The sequence below is a fragment of the Haliotis cracherodii genome, unplaced genomic scaffold (assembly GCF_022045235.1).
Source record: "Haliotis cracherodii isolate W230 unplaced genomic scaffold, xgHalCrac1.p SCAF_1, whole genome shotgun sequence".
Classification (NCBI taxonomy): domain Eukaryota; kingdom Metazoa; phylum Mollusca; class Gastropoda; order Lepetellida; family Haliotidae; genus Haliotis; species Haliotis cracherodii.
Window position 1 is genome coordinate 30,911,907 of NW_027266264.1, and position 15,822 is coordinate 30,927,728.

The following is a 15,822-nucleotide window of genomic DNA, read 5'->3' on the forward strand; positions in this document are numbered from 1 at the left end:
TAACCATGGTAACCTGTGTTCACACTACAGACGAGTATATGGGTACAAAGTACACAGTAACCATGGCAACAAGTGTTCACAGTATCAAAGTATAATCTGGGTACAAAGTACACAGTAACAATGGCAACCAGAGTTCACAGTATCAAAGTATAATCTGGGTACAAAGTACACAGTAACCATGGCAACCAGTGTTCACAGTATCAAAGTATAATCTGGGTACAAAGTACACAGTAACCATGGCAACCAGAGTTCACAGTATCAAAGTATTATCTGGGTACAAAGTACCCAGTAACCATGGCAACCAGTGTTCACAGTATCAAAGAATAATCTGGGTACAAAGTACACAGTAACCATGGAAACAATCACTGCATCATCTGACTTGTGTGAGGGTTGCTACCATAATGATCCATGATTATGCACAGAAATATTATTTTACAGCAGAAATCTAGTTAGCTCCCATTGTTTCCATGCTGAGGGCTAGAAAAGAAGAGTTACATTTAGTACAAGCCAAACGCATAAGTGGATGTTTTGACAGTTCCGTGTCAAATTACAGTAATATGTAGGTAATACATGCACTGTTTCTCACACAAGAACAGGGGTGATTGGGGAGCCTAGTGGTTAAAGCATTCTCTCCTCGCTATGAAAGCCCAGGTTTGATTCCGCACATGAGTACAATATATGAAGTCGATTCCAGGTATTGTATTGTTGGAGTGAGTGAGTTGGGTTTAACGCCGCTTTTAACAGTATTCCAGTTATATCGCGGCGTGTCAGCTTAATGTGGGAGGAAAGCCCGAAGTGATGCAGGTCTCAGACGTTTACCACTTCTGTGAAACCCACGAGCACGGGTATGGTGCTGACAAACCTAGAAACATAATCTGGGCGAACCTGGATTCGAACCCACAATCATAGGTTTCTGGCATGCCCAAGGGATGCAACTCTGCACAGTGAATGTTTTTCATATGACTATAGTCAATGTCATGGCTGGTAGGTATTGCAAAACTACCCTTCAAATGTGGGTGTTCTTTAACTTGTTTTGAGTGAGTGAGCATGGTGAGTGAGTTTGATTTTACACCGCTTTTAGCAATATTCCAGCATTATCAAGGAGGCGGACACCAGAAATGGGCTTCACACATTATACCCATGTCGGGAATCGAACCCAGGTCTTTGGGGTGACGAGCGAACGCTTTTAACTTGTTTTGAGTAGTACAGGCACCCCAGCCACCTTTGCCAAAAATATATGGGTAAATATTAAATAAAGGGAAAAAAAAGAAGGAGAATATAGGGGAAATATTGGGTAACTTTTTAAACATTATGGGGTTTATAGAAATCTTCCATGACTTACAACTAAAGATGCAACTGAATAATGGAAATTTGTACTTATTCTTGTTCTTATTTGCCAATGTACATGCTCCATCTTTCCTGACACTTGTCTGCACTAGAAGCATCCTTATGAGCAATATCAGCCCATTCAAGTCCTAATCAGTTCTATTCTTGCTTTGAGGTGAAGGAATGACTTTGGGAGATGGGCTTGATGTGGGTGATATGGAATTATAGGAATAAAATGTAAATTGTAGGGAAATATGGGGGAAGCTTTAAAATATGGAATTTATAGGGATAAAATGTACATAGTAGGGACAAATGGGGAAAGCTTTAAAATATAAGAAATTATAGGAATGCTGGGATGCCTTGTAGTATACTTGCGCTGGTATATATATCTGGCCTATGTAATGAAAACATAGCTACAAAGTAACATAAACTGGGTGAATGAGAAGCTTTTCAGATGTATGTTATCTAAGTTTCTGATTAATCATTTGTTACAGACACAAAACCATCACAAAAATCTGCTTATAACAATACAAAAAAAAAGTGAAAAAAACATCTATTATATCACAACCAACCATTTGATTCCTGACTACTACAAATATATCACACTCCCCAAATAATCACCTTGAATCATGAACAACATGTGACAGTCCACAATATATTTGTCAGCATCATGTGACTGGAAAGATCTTGCTGGCATTTAAACTGGATTAATCAAGATTTCTTGGGAGTAAGTTGGCACTCATACCACTCTGTCATTAACATGTTTAACTCTGTACCATTGTGAAGGCTGATTTGAGATTTTAAAAATACGAAAAGAAAAATAGAAATCAACAGCTCAACAAATAGATCTAATTCTTCAAAATATAGCATTGTTTCAATCAACATGATCAGACAGCAATTGTTGAAATTTTCTTTACTTTGGCAAAACGTAAGCCTTTTTAAGTTTGACTTTTCTGAAAAATCAGAAAGTATATCGGTCTTATCTTTCATAAATGAATACATGCAGTATTTCCCTGAATGATTTAGCACAATGTAAATATCATGAGTTCAGAAAGAAAACATATCATTTCAAAAAGCTAAACAGCTGCATTAGTTTTCATGAATTTGTTGAATTGGAAACTTTTGTCTGTACATAGATCAATACAAGACAAAAACCATGGTTATAAGCTTTTGAGTCATTCTTATGATGCATACTCTATGTCAATTGAAACACTGAACATTATTGATACAAGCACATCTGAAACATCACAAGCCAAGGAGCAACCACTCAATATATCAGCCCTTCCCATCAAGCATTTACAGTACACAGTGCTAAACAAAGAATGTAGAGCCTTGTGCTATTGTGTCCATCTAGCATGCAGGCCCTCTAGCACATAGTGTTCAGGCCATGTGAATTCATAACACTACCCTGCAGGCCCTCTGGTCCTGCACATGGGGTGTTCAGGCCCTCTAGCACATGGGGTGTTCAGGCCCTCTAGCACATGGGGTGTTCAGGTCAGTATGCACATGGGGTGTTCAGGCCCTCTAGCACATGGGGTGTTCAGGTCAGTATGCACATGGGGTGTTTAGGCCCTCTAACACATGGGGTGTTCAGGCCCTCTAGCACATGGGGTGTTCAGTCCCTCAAGCACATGGAGTGTTCAAGCCCTCTAACACATGGTGTGTTCAGGCCCTCAAGCACATGGGGTGTTCAGGCCCTCAAGCACATAGGGTGTTCAGGCCCTCTGGCACATGGGGTGTTCAGGCCCCCAACCACATGGGGTGTTCTGGCCCTTAAGCACATGGGGTGTTCAGTCCCTCAAGCACATGGGGTGTTCAGTCCCCCAAGCACATGGGGTGTTCAGACCCTCTTGCACACGGAGGGTTCAGGCCCTCTAGCACATGGAGTGTTCCGTCCCCCTTGCACATGGGGTGTTCTGATCCTTTGGCACATGGGGTGTTCAGACCCTCAAGCACATGGGGTGTTCAGGCTCTTAAGCACATGGGGTGTTCAGGCCCTCAAGCATATGGGTTGTTCAGGCCCTTTCACACATGGCGTGTTCAGATGCCGTGAATTCACAACACAATACCACTTCCTAACAATGGAATCATGTCTAGCAGCTGGTGTCAGGTTGTGGCTCACCTTGAACACTGCTGACACACTTGATACATTACAATTATTCACAACTTCAGGAACCTGGTGATGGATTTTGTTGATTTTTATCTTCATACCACATTTATCTTTTTCGGAGGCGTCATGCATAGATATACTCAATTGAGAGGTAAAGATATAGAGCCACAAGGATCTGTAGCTCGGAATTATGAATCAATAATGACAGCCATGTTTAAAATCGGGTTGGAATTGTGTGTGCAATTCTTCGAGACACCTGGTCAGAGTGTCAAAGACGTCAGCATAGCAGTAATACTGGAAAAAGGTTGAGGTACACGAAGATAGCTTGATCAAAGAAATTTTTTACAATGCTAAAAACGTATTATATATTATAACACACCACATTCTTGCCACATAACCAACTTCATAATGATACATGCAGAAATACCAGAGTAGTGGGAAAGTGACATTTTCAATATAACAGACATGAATATGTTAAGTCACAATGGAATTCAGTGAGCACTTATTAGACAAACCATATCTCCGATCATTCCTACAAAATTTCGTTGCAGTTTTAGTGGGGATGTAAAAAATGTGAAAGAAAACAACAGACAGAAAATCAGATGGACAACCAGAAAGAGTACCAGAAAGACAATGTGCCATACAATTAGCTCACTTGATTTTCAGTCAATTTTTCAAAAGTATAGATAAAGCAGATTACCAACATGAGTTCTTTCATACAGTTCCTTTCCCCAAAAATCCAAATACATAATCCTTGAAAGATAGAAATCTGTAGGCAGGCATGGTAGAATGAATGAATGAATAAATATTGCTTTACACAGCATCAGCAATATTACAGCTATTCGCGGTGACAGACATGGTAGAGGTGTGGTTATTAAAATTGTAAATACCCGGTATATACATACTTGCCAAATAAAGTTTCAGTTTGTAGTCGCCGACATTAAAATCAATCTATCTGCATTGCATGCAGACATATTGTGACTGCTAAACAGGATAACCTGATATAGTTTTGCTTTCAACCCAAAAGCAATAAAGCATCTTTCCATTAAAATATGACTCAGCAACAAATAACAAGAATAAGGATGTAAAGAAATCTCATAAAAATACTTCAGAATGATATTATGATTCTAAAAATACCTGCCATTGAATGTCTATAAGAAAGTGCACAAAAAATATACATGCTCTGGGTTCTTCACCCCATTGAAAAGACAACTGTTGCCATTTAAAGATTCTACAGAGCTAGAAAATGGCCTAATTGAATGATTCCATGGCTCTTCAGTGTTACTGTCCTTTTAATGAGAACAGATAATTGACCATGAGAACAATACCACATGAAATACCATCGTTCTACTTCAAATACCACTTTAGGATTCTTAACAATATCATCAGATCATTATTAATTCCTATATCAACTGACAAATACTGTCATCATATAAAAAGATTTCAAGGATTTCTCCAGGGTTCCAAAATAATTGCCCTTGGCAATATGGCTCAAATTGGGATTTCTTTAAGTTCTTATTTTTCTTAAATTCAGAGGTATCTTAACATTCCAAATTACAACTAAGCATTAATGTCTATTCCGCCTTGTTGGTCTGTTTCTCAGTGAAATATACATCACCTCTGCAAAGTCATAGCATTAGTAAGTACTTAAGAGTCGTTCTTACTTACATGCTTACCCTACATGGATAACATGAATTGGAAAGTGCTTAATTCGAATATTGGAAGTTTTAACACGTGTTATGATTTTTTCAGCAGACAGATCAGCCTTTGAGCAGCCTCTTGATAAATCCATGTATATCTACTCCTACACCACTGTACTTGAGTGGCCAAAGGCTGTGAGGCTGACAATGTCAATGGCTGATGAAAACAGACAGCATAATTTCTTATGACAAACAATTTTATGTGGTTTTGAATCCAATATAGAAACTTATTTCAACATATAAATCACATTAATCATTGTTAGTATCATATTCACAAACTTGCAGTCATATGCAGTCATATGGAGACGTGAATAGATCCATCAACATAGATTGTTGATCTTTCATTAGCAGTGATTACTTCAGGTTGAATTGCAAATGATTGATGCATTAAATAGACTTTTCCTGAATGAAGCATTATTAATCATGTTTTAATCAATCATGCTGTCATCAATGTGGATTTGACCTTCCACAAATAGTTCTTGATTTAATAATATTATGGATAGAGTTGCGCAATCATGGCAATAGTGCCTTACATTAATATCATGAATGAACAAATAGAAATATTTCCCTACACCTGCAATACACCATAGGACCACAAATACTGGGTGACTACTGGGTGACAACTGGATGCACACATGGCACAATGAGTGAGTGAGTGAGTGAGTTGGGTTTAACGCCGCTTTTAACATTATTCCAGTTATATCACAGCGTGTCAGCTTGATGTGGGAGGAAAGCCCGAAGTGATGCAGGTCTCAGACATTTACCACTTTGGTGAAACCCACGAGCATGGGTATGGTGCTGACAGACCTAGAAACAAAATTGGGGCGAACCTGGATTCGAACCCACAACCATAGGTTTCTGGCATGCCCAAGCGACGCAACTCTGCACAGCGAATCGCGGCGCCTTGGACGACTGGGCCCCCCGTGTCCCCCACGGCACAGTGAACATCATCAGTGAACGATGCAGGGTCAACAACCTCAATAAACCATGAACCATGTTTACCACATTTACTGGCACACTTTTTTAAAACTACCAGCAATTTCATTTTTTAACTTAAGTATGCTGTCAAGGAAAATGATGACTGATAATCTCATCTAGTTAGTGATGTCATATTGGTGCAAATTGGTAGACAAATTGTTACCAATGAAATATCAATATATAGATTTTCAATCCTCATGATCATTGGGAGTTGATGTCAATACTTTGATCCCAAACTCTTTTATCTATGGTCAAGCAGATCAGGTAAATTGTCATGATTGTCAAGGACTAAGCTACATGATAGCTTGAAAATGTCCTTACCTCTAAAACACTGACAGTATTCCAGTATTCTCAATGATAGTAAATCGCATGATATCTGTAGCATTTCTAAGATAGTCTAATCTGTAAGAACACATTGCATACACAATTTTATGGATAACAACTTCTTTAATACTGTAAAAAGTGATGTTTCGGTATAGATCCTTATACTGTTGTCCTGCTTGACAATGGTAAAAGGATCTATACCGAAACGTCGCTTTTTACAGTATTAAAGAAGTTGTTATCCATAAAATTGTGTCTACCTTGTCACCCGTCAACTTCTAAGAAATGCCTATCAAACAAGATAACTCATTGCATGCTTTCTATATCAAACCACACAGAAAATCACTTGCACGCTACTTCAAGTCAACACAGCACTTTCATACAGTCCAAATTATGCCAGCGTTTAAGGTCAAGAAAGCGCGGATTTCCTGAACAAATGCTTCATGAGATACTCATAGGAAGCATTGATAATTCCCCATGAGAGAAATGATCGGGTGTAGTTGAGGTGGTATCCTCGGAATAGTTTTCTGACACTGTACCCGCGTTCTTCAAGTACGACCAGGAAGGTACGCCAAACCCCTAAATACTCTCCTCCTAGCTTCGATTGCATCCTTGTCTTGACAACATTCAGGGGGTAAAAGAAGGTACTTATAAAAGCACCCAGAACAGCACCACTGATGAAATGTTTCAAAAACCTCTCTGTTGGACTTTCCCCTAGCGGCACAAGATCGTGGAGAAAGTCTCTCCCTAAGAAGAACATGACATTGCTCGGTCCATTTCGCATCAGGATCGGAGTAAGGCCTCTATAGTACTCCCTGAGACCATAAGTACGCAGTTCATACATGGCATGAGGTGTGTTGGTAAATCTCTTATGATAGGTCCGATCCTGCATTAAAGTCTGAACACGCTCGAAAGGCGACAGTGTCGCTTCAGTCATCCCAGCCAACATCGCTGCCGTTGCTTGAACTGACGTTTTGGACCATGTCGGACACTGATCCATTAACATGTGCTGAAACTTGTGGTACATCCCAAACATCAGCGACAGGGAGGTTGTTTTCTGCATCAGTGGGGGGACTACACCACGGTACAAGTTGCCAAGGCCTTCCTTCTGTAACTGTGTCACAGCCTTGAAACCTGAAACAAGAGCCTGACATGAATACCATATCCGTGAAAAGAGTGTCAAACAGATGGATGAATATAACAACTGAAATAATGCCTTCATTTTCCTCAGTCGTTCAGAGCTCCAGATAAGCTTTTGGTGTTGTGGGTATTTTACACATGCATTTTAAAATCATTGGGTATCAGTAATTCTATCTGGGTATTCAAATTTCTGTTACCCACTAGTTTTTACACATGTGGGGATTTAAGTTAAATATTTAAAAACACTATTTATCTAGTCCCTGCAAACTGGTGTCGTGTGGGTTCGAGAGCTTTATAGGACTCAAAAATACCACGATACATCCATAAGAAAGTGTGATGGCAAATGATCATGATGTAACTGACATCGTGGAGTTTGGCAAGGTTGACTTTTATAATTTCAAAATAAGTTGCTGATTTGCTAATCGAATACGCAGGGTTACTTCACAATATTTTGATGATACGCACAAGTTTAATTTTTGTAGCGTATCTGTAATGTTCGTTGCGTATTTAAAACACTTTGATTTTATTTTACGGCGTATTTCTGCATTTCTGATGTGTATTTTACGCGGATACGCAGCTTATCTGGAGCTCTGGTCGTTACAGATATTCAGAACTTGTTTGTTTGTTGCCGCTGCACTCAGCAATATTCCAGCTTGTTATCAGCGGTCTGTAAATAAAGTCTGGACCAGATAATCCAGTAACTGACATCAAAAGCATTGATCCACACAACTGGCATCGGTGACATGCATCAACCAAGTCAGCGAGTCTGACCATCTGATCCAATTAGTCGCCTCTTACGACAAGCATACTAGGTTTACAGGCCAGAAAGAGGCAATAAAGTGAATGTTTAAAAAAGAGATCAAAGTAATACAATTTTGTGTGAGAAATACCATGACATACAGTTTTGACAATTACCAGATGTTTCAAACCATAAGCATTTTATTGATAAGCATGATAAGCATGAGAGTCAGCAGGTATGTAGTCAGGGCCCACTTGCTAAGTGATCTCAGCACTAAAACTATAGTAAGCCTATGTTAAAAGTATGGGAGTTCTGATCATCTCTGCGCTAAGATCACTTTGTGCACGTGGATCATGATCAGTTCTTACACTTCCATGTGTTCTTTTCAACTATAACCTGAACATTTAGTAGCTCGAATAGGGATAACATATAAAGACACCCCCTAAATATCCTGAATTTCTACTAGCCTCAGGATACCTTTAACATTAGACAAACTGACTCAAACTAATAGGCTATAAATATTATGAAGCATTGTTCAAATAATTCATCCTGAGAAGATTTAAGGTTGAAGGGAACCTGCGATTAGTGTGAAGACGCTGCACGGACCATCCTAACTTTGTTTGTCTGTTTGTTGTTTAATGGCACTCTCAACAATATTCCAGCTATATGACCTGTCCGTAAATAATCAAGTCTGGACCAGACAATCAAGTGACTGATTTCATGAGCATCGATCCACGCAACTGAGATACAATGACATGCATCAACCAAGTCAGCGAGTCTGAGCACCCGATGCTGTTAGTCGCCTCTTACGACAAGCATAGTCACCTTTTAGGGCAAGCAGGGTTTGCTGAAGACCTATTCTACTTGGGTCCTATATACATGATGAAGCAAGGTTCATATAATTCATCCTGAAAAATGGTAGGGTTGAAAGGAACCTGCAGTTCGTGTGTACATGTTGCTTGGAGCATCCTACCTGAAATACCATGCAACTGCTGCCTGAACATGGCTTTGTTGATGGGAAAAGTAGCGGTGATGTTGATGAGAGCTGCTCCCCATCCGCATATGAACTCTCGGTATTCCTCCAGGTTCATCTGCATTTTCACACTAACCACATCCTCCCCTGGCATGTTGCACGACTGCTCCACAACCATGGCAACTAACCTGTTGCCATAGCAACTACAAAAAAAAAAAAATGTATGCATAAATTAACTCACATGACTAATATTAGCTGCAGTAACCGGATTTCTGTACTTCTCCTCCATTTGGAAATCCGCTTTCGAGACACTCCTTAATTCAATTTCAATCTTCATCAAATATGGACGCAACTCTGCACAGCGAATCACGGCGCCTTAGATGAGAGGGCCACCCGTGCCCCCTTACAGGGCTTGAAAGTGTGCAGTACAGTTACTAGCTGACATGAAATGGGCACTCCGGGAGCTCCAGACAAGCCGCACATTTGTGTAAAATATGCACAATATGCCACCACAGCCCAATCAAATTTAATAGCTTGCATACAAATATTAATACATATATTTTAAAAACTCAACAGTTTAATTATGTTAATTACCCTGTCTTCAAAGATCTTTATTTTATGATTGAAATGCAGGCATCACATATACACGAACTCAACTTCTGTGAATAACACAAAAACACTGCTATGTCTCGCTTTTGTAACTTAGCCATGTATTGCTGTTGTAATCTTATATGATATGTTACATACTTGTGGTATGACATTTTCAGATGCAAAATAGAAGTCACCTGAAACAGCCTTTTAAGCAGAATCACGGTTTAAAATTACCCAATAGACTAGACATAAGGGAGTAAAATTACATTGAAAACCTAAAGAAAAGATGAATGACAATATGTGTAAAATGAACAATGTCTCAAAATATTATCTGGAGCCTTGTCACCAACAAACATCATTGAGCAAGCCTTGCAAGGTTGAGGTCAACACTGCTTGTCACTACTGATGTCATACACTGATACTCAAAACGGCAGTCGACTACAGAAAAGCGTCAAATATTAAGCTCTGTTACCTCAAAAACTATAGATACACTCACTTCATCGATGTCTATTGTGTTGAATGGCTCAAAATGTATTGTCATTTATACTTTAAAGTCTTTAAATAAAAACAATAACTTCCACAATGATGTGGCCGGCAAATCAGCTGTTTCTGTCAGATGAGGTCGTTGTGACTTGAAACCTCTGATTAACCAATCTGTATTTTCCAAATTCATGGTAGAATGCCCAATAATTGCCACAGGCTGCTCATAAAGAATAACATACTGCACTTCACTTCACTCCATTTCACTCAAAATGTTTTAAACAGACGTTAGTTCTGAAACTTACCAAACATTTATATTGTTCTGAGAACATGAAGAATATATTTTTTTTAATTCCATTCATAATGATGACAATAACCATGACAATAGCATAGCGAGCATAACATTATTGTGGCATGCCAATACAGAGTTGAAACTTAATTAACATGATTAAATAGACAAACACAATTACAATCAACAATTCTCAAAATAGGCATGATATTGATTAGGCCACACTTTTTTAATCATATGTTGCACAGATTTATTCCAGCTTTGCCACAGAATGTCGGTCAAAATTGAAACAAAAATATTTGTCAATTATTTAATTATTTATTTATATGAAAATCATTCAGCTGTGGAGTTGCAGGTGGCCGATTGAATCGCGGATAGTGATGTATACATGGAATTCATATATAACATTTTATATTGTATACATTGTATAAGAGGGTCCATATTAGCAGCGGGAGACATAATAAAAATAAATATTTTAATGTATAATTTTATTTCTTTTCCAGCTGCTTTCCAGGAGGGCAGCAGGCCCATGAAATGAAAAATAAAAAATATGTGGCCTAAGTCAGTGAAGCTATTTGCTCTTTACAATGTTCTCTAGTCCATATTCATAAGCCTCCACCTGCACGTACCAGTATGTTTCATGGTGTGCACAGTGCATTGAATTCGAAACCAATGGGGCCTTTGAGAGGGATCAATTCTTTTTATGACCTGTACTAATCAAATACTAATTCCTAACGTCTCAATATATTGCAATAAAATGACAGACCACAATAATCATTAATACAGCACACAGACAATGTCCCAGCCATATGAATAGAACCAGTAGTTAGCAATGGTTAGAGGTCATATCATGGTTGTTTACCACAACCAAGGGTTGACATATCTGTGTTGGGAAGTCACTTACTTAAACTTACACACAGTTATTCAGGTAAGTCACAGTCCTTGGTGTGTTTCTTAAAGCAAGTGCATATCTGAGACAACCTGGTTGGTTTGTTGTTTAATGCCGCACTTAGCAATATTCCACCTATATGACGGCGGTCAGTAAATAATAAAGTCTGGACCAGACAATCCAGTGATTGACATCATGAGCTTCGATCCACACAATTGGGATACAATGACATGCATCAACCAAGTCAGCGAATCTGACCACCCGATCCCGTGAGTCGCTTCTTATGACAAGCATAGTCGCCTTTTACGGTTGCTGAAGACCTATTCTACCCCAGATCTTCAAGGGTCTTTTAGGTAGGGCACAGTCCTTGGTGTGTTTCTTGAAGCAAGTTCATAATCGCGACAAGTGTTACAGGAACATCTGATAACAACAGAGGGGTTCTAAGAGTACCTAAAATTGAATTTTTGTTTCAGCTTTTAGCCATTCTCTTAAATATCAATTGCCTGCATTTGTAATTGATATAGAAGTATCATCATGATCATGTTTATTCAAAATAAAGGGTTATCACAGGAGCAGTCGGTTCCCAAAGCACTTCAGTCAAATTCAGTCAAAATGTTTATCTTTAGCTTGAAGGCTTGGAGTGTTTTGAAATAGATTTTAGTTATATTATTCAGGTTACCAGTAGCTAAGCCACCTTGAGCATATTCATGGTTATAGTTGAATAGACCAGAGCCTCATACCATCCTTAACTGTACATGTTGTCATTTCAGTCAAAGACTGTATCATAATGTACATATGCTGTAAATCAAGGCATAATGAGTCACAAAATTAATTAAAAATTAATGGGAATGTCAGCCACTACCCTAAAATGTGTCACCACGAGTGGCAGTTCCTAGCCTATAACATTTTAAAAGGTGTCATGAGGGTGCCCCTTCCTTTAAGAATTCCTTTTCTCATTAATGACAACACCAATAAAGTAGACTTAAAAAGGGTTAAATAATAAAGTTGACCTTACTAACAACCTTGATATATTCTGCTTGACATATGATCAAACTTTGATTAATAGCAATTAGGCAAAATAAGAAATATATGTAATTGAGATCGGTCAGGTCAACTGACGAAGACTGTGAAGGTTCCAAGCATTGCTGCACAATTTAATATGATCTTTTGAAAGTAAGTAATTAGCAGCATCATGTATTCATTAAGCATCACTATGTCTGCTCTTACTGTACAGGGGTAAATACCATTGGTCATATGCAACTACATGTAGTCACTTTGTAATAATAGTTTAAATAACAACAAATAGCCTTCTATATTTTCATGAACCTCAGAATAACAAACTTGTGGCTGTGCCTATCCCTGCTGTACTTGACATTTGCCTCTGTGGATCAGCTGGGTTGTGCCCATAATAGTTAGGGAGGGGTGAGGTGAAATGGGGATTAATATCAATTTCAAGATTATTGAATTTAGTGTGTGTGGTGTGATTGTTTGGATTAGTCCAGACGTATGCCAGTTTAAAGGGCCAGTATGTAGACAGTTATGAAACATTGCTTGGAAACATAATCCGATAACCCCCAAGCTTTCTCTCCTCTGCTTGCCTTTTCCCCGCAACCAGACTTTTCTCTTGTATCTAACAAATTAAGACAGATGGACATCCATTATCATAATATTCTTAAGTGTAGGGCCAATATCGTTGGATCATATGTTTTCGGATGTCATACATTTTTGGATGGCCATGTTCATCGCGATTACTCGCGCTAAAACAAGGGGTGTGGCTTCAAACAGAGATTGTAAATATTCAGATGATCATGATGATGGCTTGTTTTTAAGATAAAGTTTGTGACACGTTTTACAGTTGTTCGTGTGATTAGCAAGAAAACTATTAATGTTTCTTAGTGTCTGAAAACCCTTAACTTGGGATATATTATTCAGCATTTGTCTATATATTAGTTGGGGATGGGACGAGTCCAAACTTACTACCCGGGTACCCACCAAAACCCGTCCCAGGCCTAATATTAGTCATCATAATTCAACTAGTCTCATGCCAAAGGGATAGTGCAGCTGTTGCATTAATGTTACATATTACCATTATTCTATTGTTAGCATATGTAGAAACATATTAATTAAGAGGTGTTAAATTCAAATAGGATACAGTCCATTTTTATGAATATATAAAGCATATCGACAACATAATTCAACCAAACTTAATTTCTTTTCTGTCCTGAAACGCCTTTGTTGGCTATACATAAGAACGAATGTTTTGAGACAAAACGTTAATGTCAGTTTCACGGTTCAACGATTTTCCCCAACAGCAAATGCATTTCTCAGACACCTGAACTCGTGTATGAACAAAATTTCTGTGTCCTCGTACTCGACCTCGCAACACAAGGCTGAACTCCATTGTGCTGTGAAACACTGAATTCGTACATTAATACTCAAATGGCTAACTGTGTTATCGTGAAGATTGTCACTACAATACATATATATTATAACTGTTTTGTTTACCTCTACAGTGTCATGAACTGTTAAAATGAATGTCAATGTTGCTTCTGCTATTTTACGCCCTCTGTTAGGCAGATAACTCTGATTGACTATTGAAACGGATCACCGCTAGGAACAGATTTTTCAGTTAGCGGCAAAGGCATATAACAAATACATTGTACTTGCCGCGCGGGTCAAGGACGGGGTACTGGTGCGCTACCACCTTCTCCTCATATTTTTAAAGCATATTAAACAATAACACACTTAAAATTTTATAGGTGGTTGAGTATGCATAACTATGCAATAATTATTATAAACGATAAATATGATTTCAACAACAATAGCGTTACTCCAAAACATAAATTGCTTTGCCAATTATTTCATTTGGCATCTGGCACTCACATTTTGTTGGGGTTTTCTACGCATCAGAAAGTGCACAATCACATTTTACAACGCGAATCAAACCAAAGTTTTATTCTTATTAACAGTATATAATTGTATCATGAAATACAGATTTTTTTAAACCTAATTATTTCTAATATGACTATGGCGACCGGAATATGGATTAAACCTGTTTATTACTAAAATCCCTATCGTAGCAGATTATTTTCATAACAGAAAAAAATTAACAAAACTTTGCACGTGACAATAGAGGTAAGACAGCATGTTTGTTTCTTTTTTTGTCGTAGTTGGGACACGTGTTATACGTAAACATGTAATCGATAGTATACTCATTTTGTTGACGCCATATTTAATTTTAATCGGTCGACATCGTAAACCAAATGGTGAACAGGCAGAAACACGTTTCTAAAACACGATGAAACGTGAAAGTCAAGAACAGATTCGAAATGAGGTGAGACTTTAAACATACACTGTTAGAGTCTGCTAACTATCATTTTGGCACCCGGTTTTTCACAATCATTTTCCATTGAACACACAGCCACGCAACGAAAGCTGGTTATTGTGCAATAATAATCCTTGAACTTAACTAAAAATACCAGTTTTGTAATATTTAATGTCCGAAAATAACTAGTTTCATTACTGACATTATCTAATTTTGTGACAACGCAGTACCCAGTTACTGCTGCTCTTTCAGAATGTCACAGTTTAGCCCACGACCAAGCGTAATGCATGCAGGTATACACACAGTTTAGCCAGTTTACCTTGTACACAAAATTACCCTTAGACAAGTTTTTTGGTTTATAGATTGGAATACGCATAGATTAAAATGCGAGCAGTGTTTTTTTTAAAGAAATACTTTATTTGTGTCGGTTAGATAAATGTCACCCCTGATTTCAGACTCATGGTTAAATTAAAACGTCAATACTCGAGAATAACCAGTCCAACGAAACAGATTCTATTGGGATTAAAAGGTAAAATAGCGGTGAAAATTATGTGAATGGATCACTGAAAATGCGAAAAGGCTGAACATAAGAAAGAGAATCTATGTCAACTCCTTCACCTGATGAAGGAGTAAGTATATACTCCGAAACGTTGTGTTCCTCATAATAAAGAAGTTGACATAAATTCTCTTCTAAATACTCTTGCTAATGTGTTTCACTTCTTAATGCCACTCAAAGACTTGAGGTTAAGCACGTTCTGCCCCGCCAATAGCACCCGCCACTAAGACACACGTGGAAACGGTTAAGGTTGTATATTTGAGACCCGAGATGTCACAGCCTCAATCATGTATATGGCGGTGACAATTGCGTTTGCTATGCGGTCGCGCGTTGATCATAGGTTACAAAGACACTTCGTTATGAATAGCCTTAAGGGACATGGTCGATAGAAACCATTTAACGCCT

The 15,822-nt window shown here is 38.3% G+C and overlaps 1 protein-coding gene across 1 annotated transcript; it reads right to left on the reverse strand.

The window, feature by feature from the left end:
- Positions 1 to 6,672: 6,672 nt before the first annotated feature.
- Positions 6,673 to 14,111, reverse strand: LOC139463432 (mitochondrial nicotinamide adenine dinucleotide transporter SLC25A51-like). Its single transcript, XM_071244696.1, has 3 exons — positions 14,042 to 14,111; positions 9,288 to 9,490; positions 6,673 to 7,569 (listed from the first exon to the last, which is right to left on the reverse strand). Exons 2-3 carry the CDS (start codon positions 9,463 to 9,465, stop codon positions 6,845 to 6,847), a joined length of 903 nt encoding a protein of 300 aa, XP_071100797.1. The 5' UTR covers positions 9,466 to 9,490; positions 14,042 to 14,111; the 3' UTR covers positions 6,673 to 6,844.
- Between the last annotated feature and the right edge of the window lie 1,711 nt (positions 14,112 to 15,822).

Bases quoted from the DNA above. Each gene is read 5' to 3' on its own strand.
- LOC139463432 (XM_071244696.1), bottom strand. From the start codon at position 9,465: ATGGTTGTGGAGCAGTCGTGCAACATGCCAGGGGAGGATGTGGTTAGT. The intron at 7,570-9,287 runs GTAGGATGCTCC...CTCTTGTTTCAG, and splicing joins GCAGTTGCATGGTATTTCAG to GTTTCAAGGCTGTGACACAG.